At 39.9% G+C, this 26,431-nt stretch overlaps 1 protein-coding gene across 2 annotated transcripts in view; it reads left to right on the top strand.

Annotated features, from left to right (window-relative positions):
• Positions 1–26,431, top strand: part of PRKAR2B (protein kinase cAMP-dependent type II regulatory subunit beta) — a 100,960-nt gene that overhangs the window by 66,326 nt on the left and 8,203 nt on the right. Inside the window, exons 4-7 of one of the 2 annotated variants that reach the window (XM_049642783.1) lie at positions 6,447–6,530; positions 17,393–17,499; positions 20,521–20,674; positions 25,196–25,297. In XM_049642783.1, coding sequence (XP_049498740.1) covers positions 6,447–6,530; positions 17,393–17,499; positions 20,521–20,674; positions 25,196–25,297 — 447 coding nt within the window. The remainder of the gene's footprint in view (positions 1–6,446; positions 6,531–17,392; positions 17,500–20,520; positions 20,675–25,195; positions 25,298–26,431) is intronic. The other variant, XM_049642784.1, reaches the window with a different exon arrangement.

Here is a 26,431-nt window from a genome sequence, read left to right as displayed (position 1 = left end):
AGCTCTGACAATACTTAAATAAGATTGAGTTTTAATATGGAAAAGCAAATAGTATATCCCTAAGTCATTACATCATTAAGCTCCCTGAAATATATGTAAAATCCAGGGGTAGAAAGATCAAGGAGCCTCTGTTACACAGAAGGTCTTGAAGAAAATCCCATCTCATTCTTGTACCTGTGGGGATTCCCAGCACCTGCATGGTGGGAGCTCACGGTTTGCTACCAGAACTCAAATTAATTTGATAATGTCTATAAATTCTGGCCTGAAATTGTGTTTTCTTAGGATTAAGGTATCATTACTAATGTGTGGCATATTGTTAGCACTTCATGTAGGTGGAAAAACCAGGCCCTCCCCGTCGTGTACTTGATTTATGTATCTAGCAGAAACAATAATGGGTGACTTTGAAGAGGACACACATCTTTACGCTTGTTCATAGCTACCATTTGATCTGTGATAGGTAAAGTGGTTGGCTGGGTCACACTCCACTTAATTCCTAACAGTCTTATTTGGGAGGGGTGGTACCAGTTAAGATTCATTTGGCTACATTAAAAAACCCAATCACATTGAGATAAAAATTAAAAATATATATATATTGGGGAAATTTATTGGATATATTCTTGGAAATCTCATAGAATTCCAGAAAGAATTAAAAAACCCAAAAAACGGAAGCCGTAGCTGGTAGACAGGAGCCAGGCCACCTCTGGGGTCTCTCCATAGCAGTGATTCAGGACTTAAGACTACTGTTCTGGAAAGGGACTTGGCTACCAATTGCTTTTATGCTGTGTCTCTCAGTTTAAAGACCCAGTTTCCCTGGGAGAGTTTCTCACGGACCCAGCTAGGGGGCCAGGGACAAGAGGTGCAGACTTAGCTACTGGCCACCACTTTTAAGTGAAGGCAGTTCCTAGAGAAGGAGGAATCTCGATGGGTGGGGGTTTATCGCTAGAGTTATCCCCTGTAACACCCTTGATATTACTTTTAACAGTGTATTGGTAATTAACTTGTTATAATTATAAGGCGCTTCAGATTCTCTCCATTAGGAGAGAATGACTGTTCTTTAAACGTGTTACTAAAAACTGCACTGTTTTTCCAGTCTTAGATACTACAAGGCAAACTGCACCATAGTACTTGGAAATGATTATGACAGATTTCAAAATTAATTGGCTCTAAGCAGGTATTGGAAAATGTAAAGAAAATATATAGTATATTTTGATAAGGTACCATTTCATTTGAACGTTTTGTATTATTTCACAGACTATGCAGCAGATCCTTAAATCTCAGATTAGTATAAATGAGTATTTATTCTGATATGAATTCAAAGAAAATTTAAACACTTAAGATTGATGTTGCAAAATCACAAATTAGATTTTACCTTTAATGAATGAAAACACAGGGGTGCCTGGCTGGCTGAGTAGGTAGAGCGTGTGGCTCTTGATCTTGGTTGTGAGTTTGAGCCCCACATTGGGTATAGAGATTACTTTAAAAAAATGAAAATATCGGGGTGCCTGGGTGGCTTAGTTGGTTAAGCTTCCGACTTCGGCTCAGGTCATGATCTCAGAGTTCATGGGTTTGAGCCCCGCGTCGGGCTCTGTGCTCACACCTCAGAGCCTGGAGCCTGCCTCAGATTCTGTGTCTCCCTCTCTCTCTCTTCTCTTCCCCTCCCCTGCTTGCACTCTGTCTGTCTCTCTCTCTGTCTCTCTCTCTCAAAATAAATAAACATTAAAAAAATTTTTTTAAATACTTAAAAAAAAAGAAAAGATACAAGTTTTATGTACATCTAACATGTAGCCCTTCTGGTAGAGAAGAGCTGGTAAGTTTAAGAGTAGATCATTTCTGGCAGAGCATGCAACTCTTGATTTTGGGGTCACAAGTTCAAACTCCACATTGGGTACAGAGATTACTTAAATAAAAATTTTTAAAGAACAGTGGAACATTTCTTTGTTGTGTTACTCCACAGAATTTGGAGGGTGGGGGGTGCCTTCTGTATATCTGGTGGGGTGCTAGGATGTTCCTTGCTGAGCACCATGGACAAATCCCTGCCATCTTGGGGCTTAGAGTCTCCTAGCAGAATTAGACAACAAGCCAGTAAATTAATGAACAGTTGCAAAGTGTGAGCACTAAAAGGATAGTGAAGCAGGGTCTAGTAATGAAAACAAAACCAACCCCACTTGACAAGGTCCCTAATTAAATGGAGTGGTTGCAGAAGCCTCTTTGATGTGAGACTGGGGAGAGTCTTGCTCAAAAGCCCTGAAGCCCCTTTTGGGTTGATCTCAGAGTCTCAGCAGGGAGCAGGTGATAGTTCCCAGCCAAGGCAGGTGTGGCCACAGTGGTTCAGGTGAGGCTGGGGGAGGAGGGAGGGAGATTTAATACCCAGTAAATATGATGGAATCCATCTAGGTGTTCAGATTTAAATTTTTTAAACGTTACCTTCAGCTCTGTGTGGAGAATGGACTGGACAAATAGAAAAATATCTTGTACAGATATCTCTTGCTTTACCAAAATAGATTTGTAGTGTTTTCTTTAAAGAAAACATCTACATAATTTTTTTATGAATTGTTTTTCTGATTATTTAGTTGAAAGACACCCAAGATTTAGATAAGTTGACAAACTTTTTCTGTAAACCTTTTTTTTCCTGAAAAATATACTGTTTTCAGATAATAAATATTTTAGGCTTTGGAGGCCATACAGTTTCTGTCAAAGCTACTTGCTCTGCTCTTGTAGCTTGAAAACAGCCATAGACACTACATAAATGGATGAATGTGTCTGTGTTCCGTTAAAACTTTATCTATGGGGGTGCCTGCCTGGCTCAGTCAGTAGAGCACGTGACTCTTGATCTTGGGGTCATGAGTTTGAGCCCCATGTTAGGTGTAGAGCTTATTTAAAGAAAAAACCAAAAAACTGTATTTATGAACACTTGAATTTGAATTGTATCTAATTTTGATGTATCAGGAAGTATGAATTCTTTTGATTTTTACTTATCCCAATCATTCTTAGCTTAGGGGCCATGCAAAACGAATTTGGCCTTCAGGCCATAGTTTGCTGACCCTGGTTTAGAGAATAAATTTTGTAGCCAGCCTCCCTAGGATGAATCATAGCTCTGCAGCTCTGAACTTTCTGACATTGAAGAAATTACTTGGGACAAGTTCATTTTAATATAGGAGATCATACAGTAGTTTTCTTATTCTGTCGGCTTATTTTACCTAGCATGAATTGCTACCTGCTTCATGGGGTCAGTTACTAGGATAAAATGAGTTATTATTTTTAAAGCCCTGAAACCAGTGCCTGGCACATAATAAATGCTATATAATTATTTGGTTTTTTGTTTTATAAATTATTTGTTTAAAAAATAAGATTTTTATCTGGAAATCAGAAATAAATTTTAATTAAAAAATAAAGTGGCTGCTAGTAAGAAGAAGTCACAGTTGGGTGTATTGCTGAAGCCTTAGTTTTCCATATGCAGATCTTACATGTAGGATCACACCAAACCCAAAAGAAAAAGAGAGCCTTTAGAAGCAGGAGAGCATCTTTTGAGCAGTTGGTTACAGGGTGGAGGCACCCAGAGTCTCAAAGATTCACCATATTTCTGACTGCTTTCCAGAGCATAGAGCAGGATTTTAATGCAGGGTCTGTTGTAAAAGATAAAAAAAGACTCTGGGTACAGAGGAGTGATGGTGGGGAGAGGGGACAGAGGGAGAAAGGAAAGCAGTAGACAGTAGCTGTGGTGGCAGGATTAAGAACCAAGATTTAAAAGTGTTAGTTCTTGGGGCATCTGGGTGGCTCAATCTGGTAGGCGTCTGACTTTGGCTTAGGTCACGATCTTGTAGTTCATGGGTTCAAGCCCCACATAGGGCTCTGTGCTGACAGCTCAGAGCCTGGAGTCTGCTTCGAATTCTGTGTCTCCCTCTGTCTCTGCCCCTCCCCTGCTCTCTCTCTCTCTCTCTCTCTCTCTCAATATAAATAAACATTAAAAAAATTAGAAGTGTTAATTCATAAGAATGGAGGTAGTAGGAGAGAGAGAAAAGGAAACTGCTGTTGTGTGAGGGGTTCCGTACAGAGTGAATGGTTGGGGCAAAAGACTTAAATTCATTACAAGAGTAAATCAAGTGCAAGGTGGTGCTAAGAAAGATTAAAGAAGACAATTTTGGTAATACAGTCACACCTCAGCACTTCATGAAGGAGGTGGTCTCCGTTCCCAAGGGTCCAGGGAACTTCAAGATGGGGTGGAAGGCAGGAAGCTTTTGTAGGACAAGGAATAAGGAACAAGGAAACAAGTATAGAGCCCGGGGTGGCATGGCTTTGGGGGTTGGCTACTGGCCATGCTATGTTTCTGGTGCAGCAGAGTATTTACGGGAACACGAAAGCTATTTAAATTGTGGTTTGCTGACGTTGCTCCCTGGGCAGGAATCCCTCCATCTTGGGCCTAGAAAGTTATTTCAGCAAGGGTGCCATGGTATCCCTGACTTTTTCTCTCTGAGGACAGAGCTTCTCAGCAGGCAGACATTTTATGATTGTTTCAGTGTTGAAGATCTAGTTGGATTTTGTGAAGTGAGAGGTGACTGTTTTATTGTGTTAGCCTTCCTTATTTGAAGTAGGAAGATAGGAATTTTGGTTGGCATGAATTTTTTTAATGCCCAGATTTAAAAAATTTCTTGTGTTGTAAGCAGTGAGTTAGTTGGCATCAGGGTCTGCTTTTTCTGTGTCCATATGTCATCTTAGAATCTAGTTTGAGGTGAAGTTTGCTTATATCTTACCCATATGGGAAAAAATGCAATGACTTCCTCTCCCACTGGCTAATACTCTTTTGAGGAGTATATAAATGCTATACAGACAGGCATACCTTGGAGATACTGTGAGTTCAGTTTCAGACTACCGAAATAAAGCATGTATTACAGCAAAGCCACTCAAATGAACTTTTTGGTTTCCCAGCGCAGAAAGAAGTTATGTTTACACTCTGTTGCAGTCTGTTAAATGTACAGTAGCATTACGTCTAAAACAACAACATCCTTGTCTTATTTAATTATATACTTTCTTGCAAAAAAATGCTAACCATCATCTGAGCTTTCAGCAGGTCCTAATAACTGATCTCAGACCACCACAACAAATACAGTAATAATGAAAAGGTTTGAAGTATTCCAAGAATTACCAAAATGTAACCCAAAGAGACAAAGTGAGCAAATGCTGTTGGAAAAATGGTGCCAACAGACTTGCTCAACACAGGGTCACCACACACCTTCAATTTGTAAACACACCTGTGAAGCACAATAAGGTGAAAATAAAATGAGGAAGGCCTGAATAACTGTAAATATCCTTTATTCCTCTTGGGCCTATGATTTTCATCAATTTTTAGCCACCTGAGATTGGCCTGAAGCACTGATTCTGATTTCCCATTGTGAGTTTTGGTGTATTCATCGGCACAGAACTCACCCCTGCCTGGTTGTGGCTGTGCTGATGGCAGGGCCAGTGGCAGAAGGGCTGGGACACCTGCTCATCAGCTGCCATAGCCACTCTTGGAGCATTAGAATAGGAAAAGGTGGTGTGTCAGGGTCCAGGATGATGCCATGCCTGCTGTGTTTAGGACTGTCTCTTGCCTCTCTACTCATTTTATAGTTACAAACTACCAGTGTTCACAAAAGAGTGGGCCTTTTGGTTCAAGTTGGTTGAGGCTTCTGCTAGTCAAAAGGGACTCTGGAGAGTTGACAGGCCACACTTCCAGAGGGCATTCTGTTGGTCTTCCCCCTTCTGGAATGACAGTTTAGGAAGAATATACCTCACTGGTTTTCTTTGAGCTCATTCTAAACTGAGCACACCAGGACTGTTGGATTCATTTTTCCTCAAATCCACACTCCCTAGGCATGGCGGCATGCATTGACTTGGTCCCTTGGGAAAATCACTCTTTGGTCCGGGTAGTTAGGTACATTGTGCATAAAAATGTATCTAACATCTAATGCAATATACTTGTAAGAATTAATTAGCTTCTAGAGGCAATCAAGTTTCAAAGGGAAGATCAACATCCTGAAAGACTATTGCACTCAGTGGTAGAGTTGTGAAACAGTATTGAAGGCTATTGAGAGAATATTAAAACAGAATGAAGGCAGCCTGCAGATCTTCAACGTAGCTGTTTTGACCTGCTGCCGTTTTGTGTGTTCCTACTGGCTGGGAGCTTTGGAGTCTTTAGTGATGAGCCAATCACAGACTTTCACCAAATGAATATGCTAATCTGGGGGAAACACTCTTGAAAACCATTCCAGTGCTGAATTGATGAATGTGCACCACTTCCCAGATATCTGCTCTGTTACTTTCCCTTTCTTAGTGATCTGCTAGCTGAGGTCTGGCCACCTAAAGTGAACCTCAACACCGACCATTCTTCCCTCAAACATCCTGCTAGGAAATTTCACCCCTTACGAGTAAGATGAGTAGACTAATTGTTTGTTAATTTGGTATCCTTTTAGATTATACATCCCAAAACTGATGATCAAAGGAATCGATTGCAAGAGGCTTGCAAAGACATTCTGCTATTTAAGAACCTGGATCCGGTAAGACAAATCTCACTAACCAGAAATGGGTTTTTTTTTTCCCAGTGTCAGAGTGAAGAACTGGGTAGGGTCTTAGATTTTACCCTCTTTACAAGCTAACATCACCCAGGATGATGTAAAGGCCCCACCGTGGATGCCTGCGTGTACAGTGGGGTTGTGTTCTAGGAGAGCAACCCCAGGCTTCGGAGGTGCTCTGTTGTCACAGCTAGGAGTTCACAGGCCTGCCTGCACCTTGTCTGGGGAAGACATTATCTCATCCCTCGAGGTTACTTGTTACAAACATTCCCCTGAGAAATGGCCCAGATGAAGAGAAGGTAGGACCTTGCATTCTTTGTACAGCCAGTAGGAACGTGCAGGAGGGTGCAGGGCCCGTGGTGGATTGCCTCTCTTAGCAGCTAGTAATAGTAATTACATTTTAATGTGTGACTTGTCTGTTATACGTATTTTAAAGGTAACATTTTACTTGGCCTCAAAGGAGGAGGATTTCTTTTTCTTTCTTTCTTTCTTTCTTTCTTTCTTTCTTTCTTTCTTTCTTTTTTTTTGGTAAGGATTTCGAAATCTCTGGTCTTTGGTTCTGGGTGATTTTCTAGAATACCCTCTTTCAGTGTTTCGCCCTGAATTCTGACTTAATTGTTCTTTTCCTTCATCACAGATTATGCCTCTTCACTGCTCTGTGGTCCTTTGGGTTGCCATGATCCTGCTGCCATGATCCAAATGTGGGAAATGAGTCAACTCTTGTAGCTTACCTCAACTTTTCTTTGTTGGTCAAACGCAGCATTTTATAGTTTTCAGATTGATGTCCTGGAGAAGAAAGCATTAAATTAACACCTACTCTTTTAAAGATAAGGTCTTCTGGGGGCGCCTGGGTGGCGCAGTCGGTTAAGCGTCCGACTTCAGCCAGGTCACGATCTCGCGGTCCGTGAGTTCGAGCCCCGCGTCGGGCTCTGGGCTGATGGCTCGGAGCCTGGAGCCCGTTTCCGATTCTGTGTCTCCCTCTCTCTCTGCCCCTTCCCCGTTCATGCTCTGTCTCTCTCTGTCCCAAAAATAAATAAAAAATGTTGAAAAAAAAAATTAAAAAAAAAAAAAAAAAAAAAAGGTCTTCTGAAGGCCATTTTTATAAAGAGGAAGGGACTGCATTATACCAAATCTTCTATACTAGGTCATATGACACCTGCAACATTTTTAAAAAATCCTTTGTTTTGCGGTACCTGGGTGGCTAGGTCGCTTACATATCTGCCTTCGGCTCAAGTCATGATCTCACAGTTCGTGGGTTCGAGCCCCACATCGGGCTCTCTGCTGTCAGCACGGAGCCCACTTCAGATCCTCTGTCTCCCTCTTTCTCTGCCCCTCCTCCACTTGCACTTGCTGTCTCTCTCTCTCTCTCTCTCTCTCAAAAATAAATAAACATTTAAAAAAATTCTTTTTTTCTAGTACCACATATGTGTCTTCACATCCTCCAGGAACACAGATTATACTTTGTGACTTTGGAGATGTTGTTTTAGGACCACACATTACAAGTTCTTGTCCAATTTGACTCAGGTCCTCTAGAATTCTGAGTTTGCAAAACTGTGAGTCTAAAGAATGGGGGTGTTGGTTGTTTAATAATGAAAAATTAAGAAATGAAATTAAGATAGAAAAATATAGGAATTCAGTTTAGAAATGGAAACATTTTCTTGTAGTATTAAATTACAGATAGAATAAGTGACTAACGGGAATTTGTGAAATTTTGATGGGCTTCCAAATAATCACATATTTCATTTATCTAGAATGATAATGATTCTGTGAAATAAAAGATACTTAAACTATGTAATTTCTTTCTTTATTTTTTTTAATGTTTAATTTTGAGAGAGAGAGTGCAAGCAGGGGAGAGGCAGAGAGAGGGAGACACAGAATCTGAAAGAGGCTTCAGGCTCTGAGCTGTCACCACATGGCCTGACGTGGGGCTCGAACCCACAAACCATGATATAGGTCATGACCTGAGCCGAAGTCGGATGCTCAACCGACTGAGCCACCCAGTCACTCCTAAACTATGTGATTTCTATTGATCGTCCACCAGTGCGAGTCCAAATAATCACCAGTGGAAAGATACAACTTTGTGTGTGTATGGGGGTGGGCATTGGAATTAAACTAATTTAGTATTTAACTCTTGCCCTTCAGGTACATGTGGAAGACAGCTGTAAAATTAATCCTCAGTTTTTCCCTTCAGCTAAACAGATTATTTTTCAACTAGAACTTTACATGGGAGGATTTCAGAGCTCACCGAAAACAGTGCTTCTCACGCTCTGCTGCGCCTGTAAATCATCAGAGGATCTGGTGAAAAATGCAGGGTCTCGTTCAGTAGGTCTGTCATGGAGCCTGAGAGACTGCATTTCTCACCAGCTCCCAGGTGAGGCTGATGCTCCTGGCCCACAGCTATGCTTCCAGGAGCAGGGACTAGGGCCAGATGTAAAAATGCTCTAGTTCAGGTTTTTGGCACTCCCGCCTGTTATTTTGTTTGCATACTTTCCTATTGAATTGAACCCACATTTTAATGCATCAGCAATGACTAGACATTGCTATTCAGGTGCCTGTACACGAAGTGATAAACAGATGGGAGTGAAATAGCTGTTAGGCGTGTTTTCCGGGAATGCTTCCTATTCTGTTCTGTCCTCTAAATTGATTTTTCTTGCCATTTCAGCTTTAACTCTTTTAAAGCCCTGTAAAAAGTGCATTTAAAATAATTAAATTTGGGGTACCTGGGTGGCTCAGTCGGTTAAGCGTCTGACTTCAGCTCAGGTCATGATCCCATGGTTTGTGGGTTCGAGCCCTGTGTCGGGCTCTGTTCTGACAGCTCAGAGCCTAGAGCCCACTTCAGATTCTGTGTCTCCCTCTCTCTCTGCTCCTCCCCCGCTCATGCTCTGTCTCTTTTCCTCTCCCAATAATAAATAAACATTTAAAAAAATTTTAAATACGGGCGCCTGGGTGGCTCGGTCGGTTGAGCATCCAACTTTGGCCTAGGTCATGATCTCGCAATTCGTGAGTTCGAGCCCCGTGTCGGGCTTGGTGCTGACAGCTCGGAGCCTGAAGCCTGCTTCCATATTCTGTGTCTCGCTCTCTCTCTGCCCCTCCCCTGCTCATGCTCTGTCTCTCAAAAATAAATAAATGTTTTAAAAAAATCTAAAAAAAATTTTTTAATAAATAGAATAATTAAATTGCATTTAAAATAATTTTTTAAAAGCTATTACTAGTAGATTCTGGCAAGGAGCATCTTTATTTAATTAAAGTGATTATTTTTATAAACAGTAATTTTTTTGTAGCCTTCTTTTGCTTCTTTGATGAAAGTCTTCAATATGTATATATTTTTCAAAGGCCAGTTCATAGGGGAGGGAAAAAAAACAAGAAAAAGCCGCTTCACAAAATTAGCAAATTCATGAATTACCATTATTGAATATTTTATAGGGAAGAAGCAAATGTATTTACATAGTTGCTTCCAAAAGATTTTTTTTTTAATTTGAGCCTGAACTGTCTTGATTTATTTCCCTACTATCTCAGATCTTTCTGGGAATGATGCAAAATATAGATGAGTAAAAATGTATGTTTCTCAACAAATCACCACCTGGAATTAAAAAAACCTCCCCAAACATGACAGTTTGAAGATTTTAGGTTAAGCTTGTGGTCTTGAACAGTGTTCTGGTTTCTCATGATACACATTTTTTTTTACAGTAACCCAAATGCATTTACATTGAATGACATATTTGGCTCCTATAACCTGCTTATAAAACAGTGCCCTTCAGTTTGATGCCGTGCCCACATACTGTGCTCCAAAACCTGTATAAAGTGTTAGATGCCACAGAAATGCATGGTTCTTGTCCTCTTGGAACTTACGATTTGATGGGGGATCCAAATACCCACACCAAGCAATTTGGTAAAACATGGGAAATGCTGTAATGTAGTCAGGACACTGTGAGAGGGTGAGGGTCTCTCAGCCCCCTGAGGTTTCAGGAAGCTGGGGAGGCCACCTGAGCCGAGCCTCAGAAAATGAGTAGAGTAAGAACTTGGCAGGGGAAGAAAAGGGAGTGTTCTCACTGGAGCCTGGAGCAGAGGACACCCAGTGGAGGGAGCATAGGGGGTGTGTGTGTGTGTGTGTGTGTGTGTGTGCGTGCGCGCGCGCGCGCGCGCACGCGATGTGTCATAAAGGACTGTTCTTGACCTCCACCCTGCAGCGTTGGCTGCCTGTTGAAGGCAGTGGGAAGTCACACTTGAAATACTTTAAGCAGCAAAAGTAGTAATCGAATGTGTGTGACGTCACTGTGGTGGCAGGGTAGAGGGTAGAAAAGTGGGAAAAGGGATTTAGGGAAGAGGGGTGGTTTCATAAAATATTCAGGATTAGCAGAAGCTGGCACTTTTTAGGGACTGGATGATTTGTGACCTGATGCACAGGGTCTAGGATGTCTTCTTCCCAGTGTCTCCGCTGGAATGACCATGAGCTGGTACCTTTTTCTGAAATGGGAAAATTTGGAGGAGAAAAGGGGAGGCAGTAATTACTCACTTATAAGAAGAATGATCTAGGCTTTGTATCTAGCATCTCATCTCAATTCCCTGAAGTTATTGTGTAGCTTGGAAATCTTGCACCTCCTTGGCCTCTGAACGTTTTTTCCTGGGAGTGCTGTGTATGCATACGTTGAGCACAGCATTTGTAATTATGAAACTCTTTGAAGATATCCTTTTCATGAATATTTCAATGCTCGACTCAGTAGGCCATTTTTCTTCTGCAATATTTCTAATTTGAGACAAACTGAAATAATTTTCCTAGGCTCTCTGATAGGTTCTTTCATTAATGGAGAGTAAATTGTTATTTTTGAAGTGAGTCAGAGACCTTTCACCAAGCACAGTCACGGGTCTGTGTTCCAAAGAATAAGCTGTGGATTTCCTACTGTGGTTGTCAGTCACTGGGAAAACCTCTGCATATTAAATATTTCCTAAGTTCTTTTCACTCTGTGCATAATGATGGGGAAAGTGCATTTTGATTGATTAGAACAGACACCTGTCACATTGAGAAGTTCTAGAAGAAATGATTGTTCTGTATTTTACCAGGAATTACTTTTCTATCGGTATGTGAATTCCTAAGCTTTATAATGTTCTAACATGCAGCCCATTCCAAGATGAGCAAAAAAAAAATAATGTATTTCATCTTTCTCTCCCATTTGACATTTAGAGAAAGAGCTAATCAATAAGGCTGATATTCCCTCTCCATTGGGCCTAAAAGACTTGGAATATAAATAGTAAGCAAAACAAAATATTAGTAAACCATTTACTCAAACTTCGTAACTTTGATAGGTGACCATATGTTGCCTGGTTGATGAACTCATTTGGATAAAATGGTCCCTGTGAGGCCAATTAGCACCACATCAAGACAGCACTGTTTTACTGCCACATTGGCTTCATCTTCCACAGGGGCTGCTCTTTCCCACGTAGGTGCCAGCACTCACACAGGAACTGGGGGGTGGGGAGATGAAAACCATTTCCTGCAGACCACCTCTATCATTCCTCCAGAAGCTTTTCTTAGCCCACGTGAAGATGCAGTAGTATGTTCTCTGTTTCAATGGAGAATTTGGCTTTTTTATTAATTAAAAATTTTAGGTGCACCTGGGTGGCTTAGTCTGTTGAGCTTCTGACTTGGGCTCAGGCCATGATCTCACAGTCCGTGGGTTCGAGCCCCGTGCCAGGCTCTGTGCTCACAGCTCAGAGCCTGGAGCCTGCTTCGGATTCTGTGTCTCCCTCTCTCCACCCTTCCCCTGCTCTCTCTCTGTCTCTCAAATCTTGCGGTTCCTGAGATCGAACTGTACATTGGTTTCTGCACTGACAGAACGGAGCCTGCTTGGGGTTCTCTCTCTCTGCCCCTCCCTCACACACTTGCACATATGTACCTCTCTTCCTCTCTCTCAAAATAATAATGTTTATTTAAAAAAAGAATAAAAAGGGGCGCCTGGGTGGCGCAGTCGGTTAAGCGTCCGACTTCAGCCAGGTCACGATCTCGCGGTCCGTGAGTTCGAGCCCCGCGTCAGGCTCTGGACTGATGGCTCGGAGCCTGGAGCCTGTTTCCGATTCTGTGTCTCCCTCTCTCTCTGCCCCTCCCCCGTTCATGCTCTGTCTCTCTCTGTCCCAAAAATAAATAAAAAACATTGAAAAAAAAATTAAAAAAAAAAAAAAAAAAGAATAAAAGAATAGTCAAGGGAAGGAAATCCCCCTTCCACCCCTGCCTTCCAGCAGCCCAGCTTCTCAGGAGCCATGTTCTTTTAGTGTTCTCATGGTATTTCTTTAGGGTTATACTATGTATAGATCAGTACATTGTTTTGTTTTTGTATTTTTCAAGTTTTAATTTAAATTCTCGTTAGTTAATATGGTAAAATTGGTTTCAGGAATAGAATTTAGTAATTCATTACTTACATATGACACTCAGTGCTCATCACAAGTGCCTTCCTTAATGCCCATCAACCATTTAGCTCATCCCTCCCCAACCCCCGCCAACTTCCCTCCAGCAACCCTTAGTTTGTTCTCTATATTTAAGAGTCTCTTATGGTTTGTTTCCCCGCTCCCCGCTCTTTTTTTCCTTCTGATATTAATATTATTATTATAAGTTTATTTATTTTGAGAGAGAGAGAGTAGAAGAGGGACAGAGAGAGAGGGAGACAGAAAATCCCAAGCAGGCTCTACACTGTCAGCACAGAGCCCAGTGTGGGACTTGAACTCATGAGCTATAAGATCATGACTGAGCCAAAACCAAGAGTTGGAAGCTTAACTGACTGAGCCACCCAGGTGCCCCTGTATTGTTTCTTAAATTCCACATGTGAGTGAAATCATATGGTATTTGTCTTTTCTCTGACTGACTTATTTCACTTAGCATACTAGCTCCATCCACATCATTGCAAATGGTATGATTTCATTCTTTTTGATGGTGAAGTAATATTCCATTGTGTGTGTGTGTGTATACACACACACACACACACACATACTTACCACATCTTCTTTATCCATTCATTAGTTGATGGACACTTGGGTTCCTTCCATAATTTAGCTATTGTTGATAATGCTGCTGCTATAAACATTGGGTTGCATGTGCTCCTTCAAATTTGTATTTTTGTATCCTTTGGGTAATACCTAGTAGTGCAATTACTGGGTTTTAGGGTAGTTCTATCTTTAACTTTTTGAGGAACCTCCATACTGTTTTCCACAATGGCTGCACCAGTTTGCATTCTCACCAACAGTGTAAGAAGGTTCCTCTTTCTCCACATCCTTGGCAACATTTGTTAATTTTAGCCTTTCTGACAGGTGTCAAGTGGTATCTCATTGTGTTTTGATTTTGTATTTCCCTGATGATGAGTGATGTTGAACATCTTTCTTTGTGTCTGTTAGCCATCTGGATGTCTTTGAAAAACTGTCAGTTCATATCTTATGCCCATTTTTTAACCGTATTATTTGTTTTTTGGGTGTTCAGTTTAATAAGTTCTTTATAGATTTTAGATACTAACTCTTTATCTGATATGCCATTTGCAAATATCTTCTCCCATTCCATAGGCTACCTTTTAGTTTTGTTGATTGCTTCCTTTGCTGTGCAGAAGCTTTTTATATTGATGAAGTCCCAGTAGATAATTTTTGCTTTTGTTTTCCTTGCCTCTGGCAATGTGTTAGAAAGAAGTTGCTATGGCCACGGTCAAAGAGGTTTCTGCCTGTGTTCTCTAGGATTTTGATGCAAATATTAAAGACCCACAGCTAATATCATCCTCAATGGGGAAAAACTGAGAGCTTTTCCTCTGTGGTCAAGAACAAGACAGGAATGTTCACTCTCACCATTGTTATTTAACAATGGAAGTCCTAGCCTTGGCATTCAGACAACAAAAAGAAATAAAAGGCATTTAAATCAGCAAGAAAGAGGTCAAACTTTGACTACTCTCAGACACCATGATCCTTTAGGTAGAAAACCCCAAAGACTCCACCAAAAATTACTAGAACTGATATATGAATTCATCAAAGTTGTAGGATATAAAATCAATGTACAGAAATATGTTGCATTTCATTATGCCAATACTGAAGCAGCAGAAAGAGAAATCAAGGAATTGATCCCATTTATAGTTGCACCAAAAACCGTAAGATACCTAGGAATAAACCTAAGCAAAGAGGTTAAAAGATCAGTGTATCGTTTTTAAATTTTGTTGGCAGCAAACTTCCCACAGCGTTCTGCCCAGTTCTTCTTTTTACTGAACAATAATCTATATTTATGGAAGTTCCATATTCTTTTAAAAAATTATTTGTATCACTATTTATAAAAGTTTAAATTGGTAACATTTATATATTATAAAGCCATATCAAGAAAACACATTAACATTTTGCTGTTGTCTGATTTATTAAAATTGTATAACAAAGGAGGACCCACATCATCAAAATAACATTGAAAAAGAAGAGCAAAGTTCAGGACTCACACTTGCCAGTTTCAAAAATTTTACTACAGAGCTCCAATAATAAAAATAATGTGCTACCGGCGTGGGCAGACACATAGAACCAAGGAGTAGAATGGAGAGTCTACAAACAAACCCTATAGTTTTGATTGATACATTTGATCTGATGTCCATTTGATTTTGACAAGAGTGCCAAGACCATTCAATGGGGAAAAGAACAGTCTCTTCAGCAAATGGTGCTGAGACAACTGGACATCCACACACAGAAGAACCAGGTTGGACACCTCCTTTACACTGTACACAAAGATTAAGTCAAAGTGGATCCAAGACCTTAAATGTAAGCTCCCAAACTATAAAAACTCTTCGAAGAAAACACAAGGGTAAGTGTTCATGACCTTGGATTTAGGGAGACACCAAAAACAGGAATATGAAAAGAAAGAAATTGGACTTCATAAAAAATAAAAATTTTGTGCATCAAAGGACATTATCAAAAAAAAATGAAAGACATTCTGCTAAATAGAAAATATTTGCAAATCATATATATAAGGGCATGATCTCCAAAATCTATAAAAAAAACTCTTACAATCCAACAACCAAACAACAACCTAACTTAAAACTGGGCAAAATACCTGAATAGACATTTCTCCAAAAAAGATTTACAAGTGACCAATAAGCACGTGAAAAAATCCTCAACATGGCCAGTCATTGGGGAAATGTCAGTCAAAACCTCAATGAAATACCAGCGCAGCCTCACTAGGGTGGGTAATTTTTTTTTTTTAAGGGAAAATAACAAGTGTTGGTGAGGATGTGGAGAAACAGAAACCCTAGTACATTGCTGGTGGGAAAGAAACTGGTTTAGGCACTGTGGAAAACAGCTTGGCAGTTTCTCAAAAAGTTAAACATAGAATTACCATAGAATTCAGCAGCTCCACTCCTGGGTATAACCCAGAAGAATCAACATAGATATTCAAACAAATACTTGAATATGAATGTTCAATATTCATGCCCAACGTGTCAGCAATCCAAGTGTTCACTGATGGATGAGTGGATAAACATTATGGTATATTTACAGTGGGGTATCATCCATCCATAAGGAGGAATGAAGTATGATAGACCTAGAACAAGGACAGACCTTGAAAACCTTACTTATGTACACTAAGTGAAATAGTCGATGGATAAGGTCATATGTTGTATGATTGCATTATATGAAATATCCAGATTAGGTGAATCCATGGAGACAGAAAACAAGTAGGTGTTGCCAGGAGCTAGTGGGAGGGGAGAATAGCAAGTGACTGCTTGGTGGGCACAGGGTTTTGGGGAGCAATGAAAATGTTTTGGAACTAAGAAGTGATGGTTGCACAACTTTTTGTGGCCACTGAATTGTTCACTTAACCATGGATAATTTTATGGGAAATTTTACCTCATAAAAACATTTTGTATATATAATTCATCTGAACATTTTGATTGCCATTAGTTTTAATATTTAATGGCTAAAATACACTTTAAGGATGCAATTAAATCAACTGCTTACAGACTCAATCACTGAAGTGCCTCCACTAAATCCCTGGGTACCAGAGAACATAGTTTGAGAAACACTGAGCTCTTTTGTGTATTCTAGGGTCTTCAAATTATTCCTGTATTCTGAGGAAAGATTTCTTCACCTAGTTTATTCTCACTAGCTGAAGTTTATCCTTAAGCCTTGTTAACCATGCTTTAGCAGAATAAAAATTTTATATAGTTTTAATAGTTGTTGAAGAATAGTTTGAGGTTTCTGGCTTCCGTTTTAATAAATCTGTCCTAGCGAGGCGAAAGGTTGCTTCTTGAGGAGAACCTTAGTGACAAAGAAGAGTGATAAAAAATTTGCCACAGTCATTTTTGGTTTTGCTTTTGTTGTTTTTCTGTTCCGTTCTATTTTGGTTTTGGTGCTAAACCAAAAAGGATTGGAGTTAGAATTTGAATTCAGTAAGTTATTTAGGTAATCTCTATGTAAATTCTAGTGATGACTAATATAGGGAAGTTTTAAAAACAAGGATCTTGGAAACACATTTGCAATAGTTCTTTACTAACCTAGGTATTTTAATTGCCCAGATTATATTTCACAGTTAAGGTATATGGTGGTTTGGTGGTTCATTTTTCAGTATATTAGTGATCTTTGCACTGAAATATTCTGAAGTAGCCAATAATTACTTTCATTCAGGCACTGAATATAAGAGGAAATATATAATCTTCTTATTTGTATGTGGTAAGGAGGACTGTATGTGTGTGTGTGTGTGTGTGTGTGTGTGTGTGTGTTTTGTAACACTTAGTGGCAGTGATGGCATTTCGATTTCTTTGAGCTTGTTCACAGAAATATAAAGCTGATTATGGTTAGTCAAGAGAACATATTACAGATAAACATAAGGATTGTATCTTTTCTTTAAAAAAAAATAGGAGCAGATGTCTCAAGTGTTAGATGCCATGTTTGAAAAATTGGTCAAAGAAGGGGAACATGTAATTGATCAAGGCGATGATGGTGACAACTTCTACGTGATCGATCGGTAAGTCTCGCGTAACTTCACTGATGCAATGTAATGAACCTCTCGTGTGAAATCTCAGCGGTTCTCCTAATGACTGGCAAATTAATATTTGATCATTGCTGTTACCTCTTTATTCTTAGTACTACATAACAGGCACCAGAAACCTGCTGTGAATACGTGTGGTGAAATCACCTTAGAGCACGGAAGAAGGCATAGTTTATAGAAGAACTGATGATATTGGTTTGTGAAATCTATAAATCCCAGTCGTTTCCTGCGAGCTACCTCATTTATTAACTTCTGCTGGAGAGGACGCCTGTTATAGTTAGGACGGAAGCAGAACACGGCCTTGGGGGTGTCGAATCCTATAACTCAACCTCTGTTATGTTTTTTAAAAGGTTCTTTTTTTTTTTTTTTTAATGAACTCTAAAGTAAAACACGCCCATGGTAGGAGAGAGTAGTTAATGCTCTTTCCAGAAATTGTTCTGCATTCTTGTGCATTAAAAGCATTATAGAGAAGTGATTTTAAAGCACTGTAGAGAAATTATTTTATTTCAGTGAGAAGGCATATGTTCGTACCGAAAATGTAATTTCAGAAAACTTAAGTGGTGCTTTACGTGATCAGCGAACCATGTGCTTTAAGTGACAATTAGGTAAGAGCCCTAAACTGTTAATGGCAGAGCAGTCTGAACTGAGTCTTGAGGTCTTCGCTTTTGGAAAGCGATGATAAAGTGTTTATGAGACCATTGGCATCCCCTGCCCCTCCCATTCCAGGTGCAACACAGGACTTCTCCCTGCCAGTTCACTGGGTTGTATTTGCTGCTCTGAGTAGAGTTGTGCTCAACTCAGAACCTTGCAGAAAATCGCAGCCATGTGTCTGCACAGGCCTCGTTTCTTGACTCGGCCCTCCTACATCAGTGATCGAACATGCTCTCCACATCGAGGGTGCTCGCTGACTCCTCCATTCCCTCATCCCTAATGCCTCAGTGACCTGTAGAGCTGTTGGCAAGATGGTAGCCAGGGCTAGGGTGAGCTCTCCGATTTTAGAACAGACCCATTTATCCCATACGTAAATTAAAGTCTTGATCTTCGTGTCATTAACAGCCGTCATCAGTGAAACACCTCAGAAATTCCCTCAGCTTTTAAAGTGTATTTAACTGTAGGGGTATATGAGAAACCCAAATGTGGTTAAAAACTCCCTTACATTTCCCTTTTCGGTTAGCTCCTCATCACCCATTTGTCAGGTGAAAACTCCCAGGCACAGGGAAGTGACGGTAGTCAGTTAAAGTCAGCCAGCCCAGCATCCAGGTCTCTTGGCCACTGTTTGTGGTCTTTCCACAGCTTCACACTGCCTGACCCCTCATGTTATCAGGGAAGAAATCTATATGAAAGGCAGTACAGATTATAGACTGACGTGATCGCAGGTGACTGATAGTTATTTTACTTCTCATCAGCACATTTGTTGTGTATTTTATTCTGTTCAAAGGAGGAAATGTAGAGAACGTGTTTAGTGCAAGTGTAGATAGTGCCAAGAGAAGAAGTAATCTGTACTTGAAAAACAGTCATGAAACAAATTTTAGAAGGTATCCTTGAAAAGCCATTCTGTCCATGAATGTACAAGCCAGTTAGTCTCTTATTAGTATCTTTGACTAGTTTCTAACGTTTTTTTGTTTTTGCTTTTGTTGTATCCTTATCATTCATAATCCTTTCCTAATCTTCAAAGCTCTCTCTTTTTTGTTTTTGTTAAGGGTTTAACCAACACGATAAAGGCAAAGAACTTCTGCCAGCTGCCCTCCTGGTGTTTCGGCCAGCCTTGAAGCCATGTTCTCTGATAAAATACAGTGTGTGGAAAGACAGTCTTCCACAAGAAGAATGCAGTTATATAGAGAGAGGATCTGTCAAATATGTAGCACAGTGCCATGCAGACTGAGTGTTACTTGCCTAGAATAAGAACCCAAATAAAAGATAAGCACAGAATAAAAAGACCTACAGAAAGACCAGAATCAGATAGTCTGAATTTCTACCACTTTTTGCTTTAGATTGGGGTGTCAGTCTACAATAAAGGGCCAAGTGATGTAAAGAGCTCCAGTAAATTTTTTAGGCTTTGTAGGCCATGTGGTCTCCGTCACAACTACTCAGCTCTGTTGTGGCAGTATATATCAGTGATCAGTAAGCCGTAAACAAACCCGTGTGTCTGTGTTCCAGTAAAACTTGATTCATGAAAGCAGGCAGCCAGTCTGTGGGCCATGCTTTGCTGGCCCCCCCTTAGATTATAAAGGACCCTTGTAAGTGTTGTACAATGGTGCTGACCAAATTGTTAGAGCTGTATGTTTTTTTTTTAAGTTATTTTCTTCTGGACCGCATGGGTGGCTCAGTTGGTTGAGTGTCTGATTCTTGATTTCAGCTCAGGTCATGATCTCACGGTTTGTGAGTTCGAGCCCGGGGTCGGGCTCCATGCTGACAGTGCAGAGCCTGCTTGGGAGTTTCTCTCTGCCCACCGCCCCCTGCCTGCCCCCCTCAAAATAAATCAATATTTTAAAAAAGAAAAGTATTTTCCTCTCATTTCAGAAGTAATACATGTTCATGTGGGAGACAGAACCTCTTTAATTAGGTAGTGAACATTCTAGAATCTTTCACTATTCTTAATGCTCAGAGATAAACACAGACAGCTTTGTTTCATATACATTCCTTCAGAAGGATGCCTACACATACACTATTTGGTTGTAGTCTTCTATTTTCATCATTTATTTTATTATTGTAAACTTTTATTGTTTAGTCTCTTTTTCTACCACAGACCCATGTATGGTCCTTACCCTCATCTAGGTGATGGTGTCTTCCTGCTTGTCTGGCACAGATGTTGTCTCTGGCACAGATGTTGTCTCTGGCACATACTGATGCCCTTTTATTCCTTATCAACCAACAGAGGAGAAAGGGAAGCTGGAAATGGGATTTTTCTTGCACAGGGCTCTTCTCTGAAATTATGTTTGATAGTAATGAGATTTTGCTTGAATTATTTTTACCTCTTACTTTTCATATGTCCAACAGAGGAACGTTTGATATTTATGTGAAATGCGATGGTGTCGGAAGGTGCGTTGGTAACTACGACAATCGTGGGAGTTTCGGTGAACTGGCCTTAATGTACAATACGCCCAGAGCAGCTACGATCACTGCTACCTCTCCGGGTGCTCTGTGGGGTTTGGTGAGTGAAATATTTACGTGACCACGATGTTATTTGTTAATGTTGTTATGACGGAAGCCAGGTAGATGGAATTATTTTAGTTCTAATAGCTGGATTTCTTTGCCATCCTCATCAGCCATCAGGGTATTTGTTATATAGTGGATGCTGAACTGTTGGGTCTGTGCTGAGACTGTGCTGAGTTAAATCTTCACGTTCTTTCCCTGATCAAGTCAGGAGCGTAGCCTCCTGGCCCTGGGAAGGATACTCAGGTCCAAAATGCTCTTAAAAACCAGCCACCCAGGCAAATGCACAGAGCCTTCAGTGTTGTGTTCTCAGATAGCTTTCCGTGGTGTTATATTATCTGTGCTTCCCAAAGTGTGGCCCCCCCCCACCCAGTAGCATCTGTATCACTTGGGTACTTGCTAGAAATGCAAATTCTGGGGGGTCCCACTTACCAATTCGGGCCCACTGACTCAGAAGCTCTGGAGATGGGGCCCAGTGATCCGTGCTTGAGCAAACCCACCATGTGACTCTGGCGCCTGAGAGCATTTGAGAATCCTCCATAAACAGATTCTCTTGGTGTGCTATAAATTGGTAACAACTTGGCATTGAAAAGCAGCTGGGTAGAGAGAGAGTACTTGATGTCAGTGCTTCTCACACACATGAGAATTACTTTGCAGGAGGCGGGGGCAGGGGGTGGTTAAAACAAATCCTTGCTGAGGCCGCACTATAGACTAATTTAATCAGACTCTGTAGAGTTGGGTCCTGGGCTTTTAAAATGAATTTGTTAATAGTGATATTTGTATAAGGCTTAAAAGTCAGTTTAAAGACACTTGGGTGAGGTGGGAAGGGAGGGTCTTTTCATACGTGGTATCAGGGTGCAGAGTAGCCGATTCTAGAAGACTATTTAAGATGGTGCTTCTCAGACTCCAGTGTGCTTACCTGGGAACATAGTTAAAATGTAGATTCTGGTTCACTAGGTCTGGAATGAGGCCTGTGATTTTGTGTTACTCATAAGCTCCCAGGGCACCCCAGTGCTGCTGTGCCCAGAACACACTATTTAAGTAGCGCTGATTTAAGGGCATGTTTGTGATACTTGTATTTTCCTTTTAAATTGTTGAAAACAGCCCACCCTGTAGTTTCAACACAGATATATTCGCTCAAGAATCCTTTTGTGGAAGGAAGAGAGGTTGAGAAATTGGAAGTCTGTTAGGATCTGGTTCCCAAGGACTATAGCTTTACAGAAGTAGCACATTACTCGGTGACGTCTCAGCATTTAACTGTGAAGCAAATTCAGTTGATAAAAATGTCTTGCTCAAAGAAACAGTACATACTGTATTTCCTCTTATGAGAATCAGGCAGTTATTGTTTACATAGTAAAGATGTGATGGGTCTCATTTTCAGATGTACAAGAAAAATGGGAATTGTTTCACACGGGAGGAAACTCATTGTCATCTGAAGTGTTTCAGGGACTATTAAAGATTTGGACACCCAAAGCCAGCTAAGTAGAAACTCCTGACCAGACCAGGCTAGGTCCATAGGAAGTGTTTGCCTGTCATCAGAATGGTGGGCTGAACCCACAGTCTGCTGTGAGCTGTTTCATTAAGGAAGGCACCAGTTAAAAATGTATTTATTCCAGGGGCACCTGGGAGGCTCCGTCGGTTAAGTGTCCTGGTGCACCTTAAACTATGTATGGAGGTCCAGCATTTCCCAGTGTGTGATACTCAGGCCATCAAGAAGGATCAAGCATTTTCAGAGATTTTTACTCATCTATAGATGTTATTAAAGTGGGCAGTTTGTGATGGTCACCTTTGGGTATGTGCATGACCACAGTGACTTTTTAAAGATTAGGATAGTGAACATATCACTTAATATTTCAAACCTGGTTTTAGAAGAGCAACTTATCAAACTAGCCCCTTTTCAGAGAAAGTCGAGTCGAAAAGATACTTTTCTTTAAGGGCAACGGATTGGAGCTCTGCCATATATGTGCAGGTATAAAGATAAGCACATCCCAAGAGAAAAGTCTTTTGTGGACTCGTCTGACTTTGTAAATAGGACTCTTCGCCTTAGGGGATTAACTGATGTGCATGACCCTGCCCATGATTCGGGAGGCCATGATTGATGTGGCTAGGGTGAAAACTTTTGAAGTGGGCATTTCTGGATTTTAATTATATGTCACAGGGGGTGTGAAGAGGTGGGCCACTAATAAAATTTTTCCTAAACTATTTCTAGTCTTCTCTGTTTTGCAATTAACTCTGTCCATTAAACAGTGTTGCAGTTGGTTCCCAAATGATTATGTATCAGAATCACTTGGGGAGCTTTTATGAACTATAGATTATTGAGCCCTACATGCAGACACTGTTTGAGTCATTCAAGTCTGGGATCTGAGAAACCTTTGTTGTTGTTGTTGTTGTTGTTGTTGTTGTTAACGCTAGAGCTGATTCTCATGCAGACCCAAGCTTGGAAATTATTTTAGTAAATTTACTAATTACCTTGCAAATTTTTCTCTTTTAAAAAAAGTTATTAGGATTGCAGCTCCAAATTACAGCTCTTGTAAAATTGTAATAAACTAAATGGGGGAACAGGATGTTTGCTTTGCTTTCCTAGAGACTTATGCTCTCCACACTCTCATTTTTTCCCGTCCTACCAGTTCAATTAAATTCAGCCTTACTATGTCAGTGCAGTAATTTAATAATTAATGAACATAACTCCATTTTATTTTATATTAAAATGGTGTAATTGATTATCAGTGAATGACTAATTATGGGGACTCTTTACTATGAACTATTATGAATAATGTTTTGTAGAAATTTTTCAAAGTAGTTTGTAGGAAAACCATTTTTTGAGCTGTTTATTATCTTTAAAATTTTCCCTAGTTCCTTAATTGAGTTCTGTATCTTTGAGGTTAAGTAGTGTAAACAGAGGAACGTTTTAGGGCCCTGAGAATGGTAAACACTGGCATTCAGCTCTGACAGTCAAGAAAGTCATAGTTTCTCTGTGCACATTTTTTTAAAAAAGAAAAACTCTGACACACTGTGGATATGACAGCCTAGCATACATGATTTTTTAAGGTCTCATAGTTGCCTTATGATTAAAAAAATTTTGGGGGTGCCTGGTTGGCTCAGTTGGTTAAGTGTCTGACTCTCATGATCTCACAGGTCATGATCTCACAGTTTGTTGGTTTCAGGCCCGTGTCGGGCTCTGTGCTGACAGCTCAGAGCCTGGATCCTGCTTCAGATTCTGTGTCTCCCTCTCTCTCTGCCCCTCTTCCAGTCTCTCTCTCTCTCTCTCAAAAATAAACAAACATTAAAAAAAAATTTCTAATAGTGTTTTTCATGTATTTTTTTTCTGCAGCCCACATCAAGAAACACATTAGGAAATCTCACAACCAGCGCATGTGTATGTGTGTCTTTGTGTATAACTGAAATAAATCCCTAAATAACACTTTACTAAAAGATGTGCATGCTGAGATTTTCTATTCTTTATTTTTTATAAAAATGCTGGTCATGGATGAAGGGAGTCAAAAGGAACAGACTTCCATTTATAAAATTCATACAACCTGGGATGTCATGTACACCATGGCCACTGTAGCTCATAATACTGCATTGTATATTTGAAAGTTGCTAAGAGGGTAGATCTTAAAAGTTCTCTACTGGAAAAAAAGAATTCGTAACTATGTATGGTGATGAAAGTTAACTAGACTTACTGTGATCATTTCTCAATATATATGAATACCAATCATTGTATTGTACTCCCTAAACAAATTCAGTTTTGTAGGTCACTTATACCTCAATTTAAAAAAATGCTGGTATGTTCCACTGAAACGATTTTGTGACACTCTTGGGCTGTCATCCACAGTAAAAGAACTTGTGCTATCCTGAACTCAGAGACACACAGTGGTGGCTTCTGGAGACGGGGTGGTGTGGGGGGCATGTTGGTCAAAGGGTACAGATTTGCATTTACAAGGTGAATGAGTTCTGGGGATTGAATGAACAACATGATAATTATGGTTAACAACATTGTATTGTTGCTAAGAGAAGTCTTAAATGTGGTCCTTACAAAAAAGAAAAGGGTAATTATTATGTGAGGTGGTATTAACTAACTCTCTGTGGTAATCATTTCACAAGGTATATAAGTGTATCAAATCAACAAGTTATATACCTTAAACTTACGCAGTATTATAGATCCTTTGGATCTCAATAAAGCTTGGAGGAAAACCAAGATGGTCCTATTGCCTTTTTTTAAATGGTGCAATAGTGCCACCTTGTGGTTTGTCCCAATTACACGTTGACCAGATCTGTTCTGAATTAAAGGAAACTCATGTTTCCTTTAAAAAAAATGAAAGTAATATTTTATATGGGTGTATATTTTATGGTTGAAGAAATAAAAAATCTGCAAAGGATAATAATGGTAACCTTTTATTTCAAGGTCTTCAGTTATTGTTTGTTCCTTATAGGGAATAGAATGAAACTACCTCTTCAGACTTTTTTCCTAATAAAATCTGTCTTGTAACTGTATTTGTATCTGCTGTTCTGCCTTTAGGACAGGGTAACCTTCAGGAGAATAATTGTAAAAAATAATGCCAAAAAGAGAAAAATGTATGAAAGCTTTATTGAGTCACTGCCATTCCTTAAATCTTTGGAAGTAAGTATATGTATATGCTTTTGTTTTATTTTGCTTTAAAATGTTTGGAATATTTTATTCCATAGAAAAGGTTCTTTGAATAAAAATGTATCCACATTTTTAGTTGAAAAAATTAAATTGTGGTGTTTGTATAACTTGGTATTTCTTTTACTACCTATGACTGCATTCGTTTTATTTTGCTTAGTTTTACAAGTAATAGACTTCTGTGAGTATCTATAACATATTTATATGTGGGTTTTATCTAAAAGCAGACCTAATTAGTATTTACCCAAAGAAAACAAAAATACTTATTCAAAAGGTTACATACATCCCAGTGTTTAAAGCAGCTTTATCTACAATAGCCAAATTATGGAAACAGCCCATGTGTCCATCCACTGATGAATGGATATAGAAGATGTGGGACATATACAATGGAATATTATTCAGCCACAAAAAAAGAATGAAATCTTGCCATTTGCAATGATGTGGATGGAGCTAGAGAGAGTATAATGCTAAGTGAAATAAATCAGAAAGACAAATAGCATATGATTTCTCTCATGTGGAATTTAAGAAACAAAACAAATGAGCAGTGGGGGCGGGGGGGAAGTAAAGAGAGAGAGAAACCAAGAAACATACCCTTAACTATATAGTTGAGAACAAGCCGATAGTTACCAGAGGGTGGGGGTATGGGTAAAAATAGGTGACAGGGGTTAAGGAGGACACTTGTGATGAGCATCGAGTGTTGTCTGGAAGTGTTGAGTCACTGTATTGTGCACCTGAAACAAATATTACGCTACATGTTAACTAACTGGAATTTCAATAAAAACTAAAAAAAATAAGAGCAGACTGAAAATAATATATAAATGTAGGCAGTAGCACTAGTTGTGCCTTTACAGGGACAGCTTGTCAAAACGGTGTGTCCTCCCTGGCCTCTCCTTCCCAGTCAACTCTGCTGTTTACTCCTCTTCTCCTTCCTCTTCACATTGGCCTTCCAGGGTCTCTTCTGTTTTCCGGCTACACTTACGCACTTAGTGAGCTTGTCATATCCCCTGGCTGTAAATACTGCCTATATGTTGATGCCTCCTGAAATTGACATCACTAGGCAAGGTCCCTCCCTCAAATGGCCGATATATTTATCCAACTGCATATTTGACC

The sequence above is a fragment of the Panthera uncia genome, chromosome A2 (genome assembly GCF_023721935.1).
Source record: "Panthera uncia isolate 11264 chromosome A2, Puncia_PCG_1.0, whole genome shotgun sequence".
In the NCBI taxonomy this organism is placed as follows: domain Eukaryota; kingdom Metazoa; phylum Chordata; class Mammalia; order Carnivora; family Felidae; genus Panthera; species Panthera uncia.
Note: the sequence above shows the minus strand (reverse complement) of the source record. Positions and strands in the feature narration are given on the sequence as shown.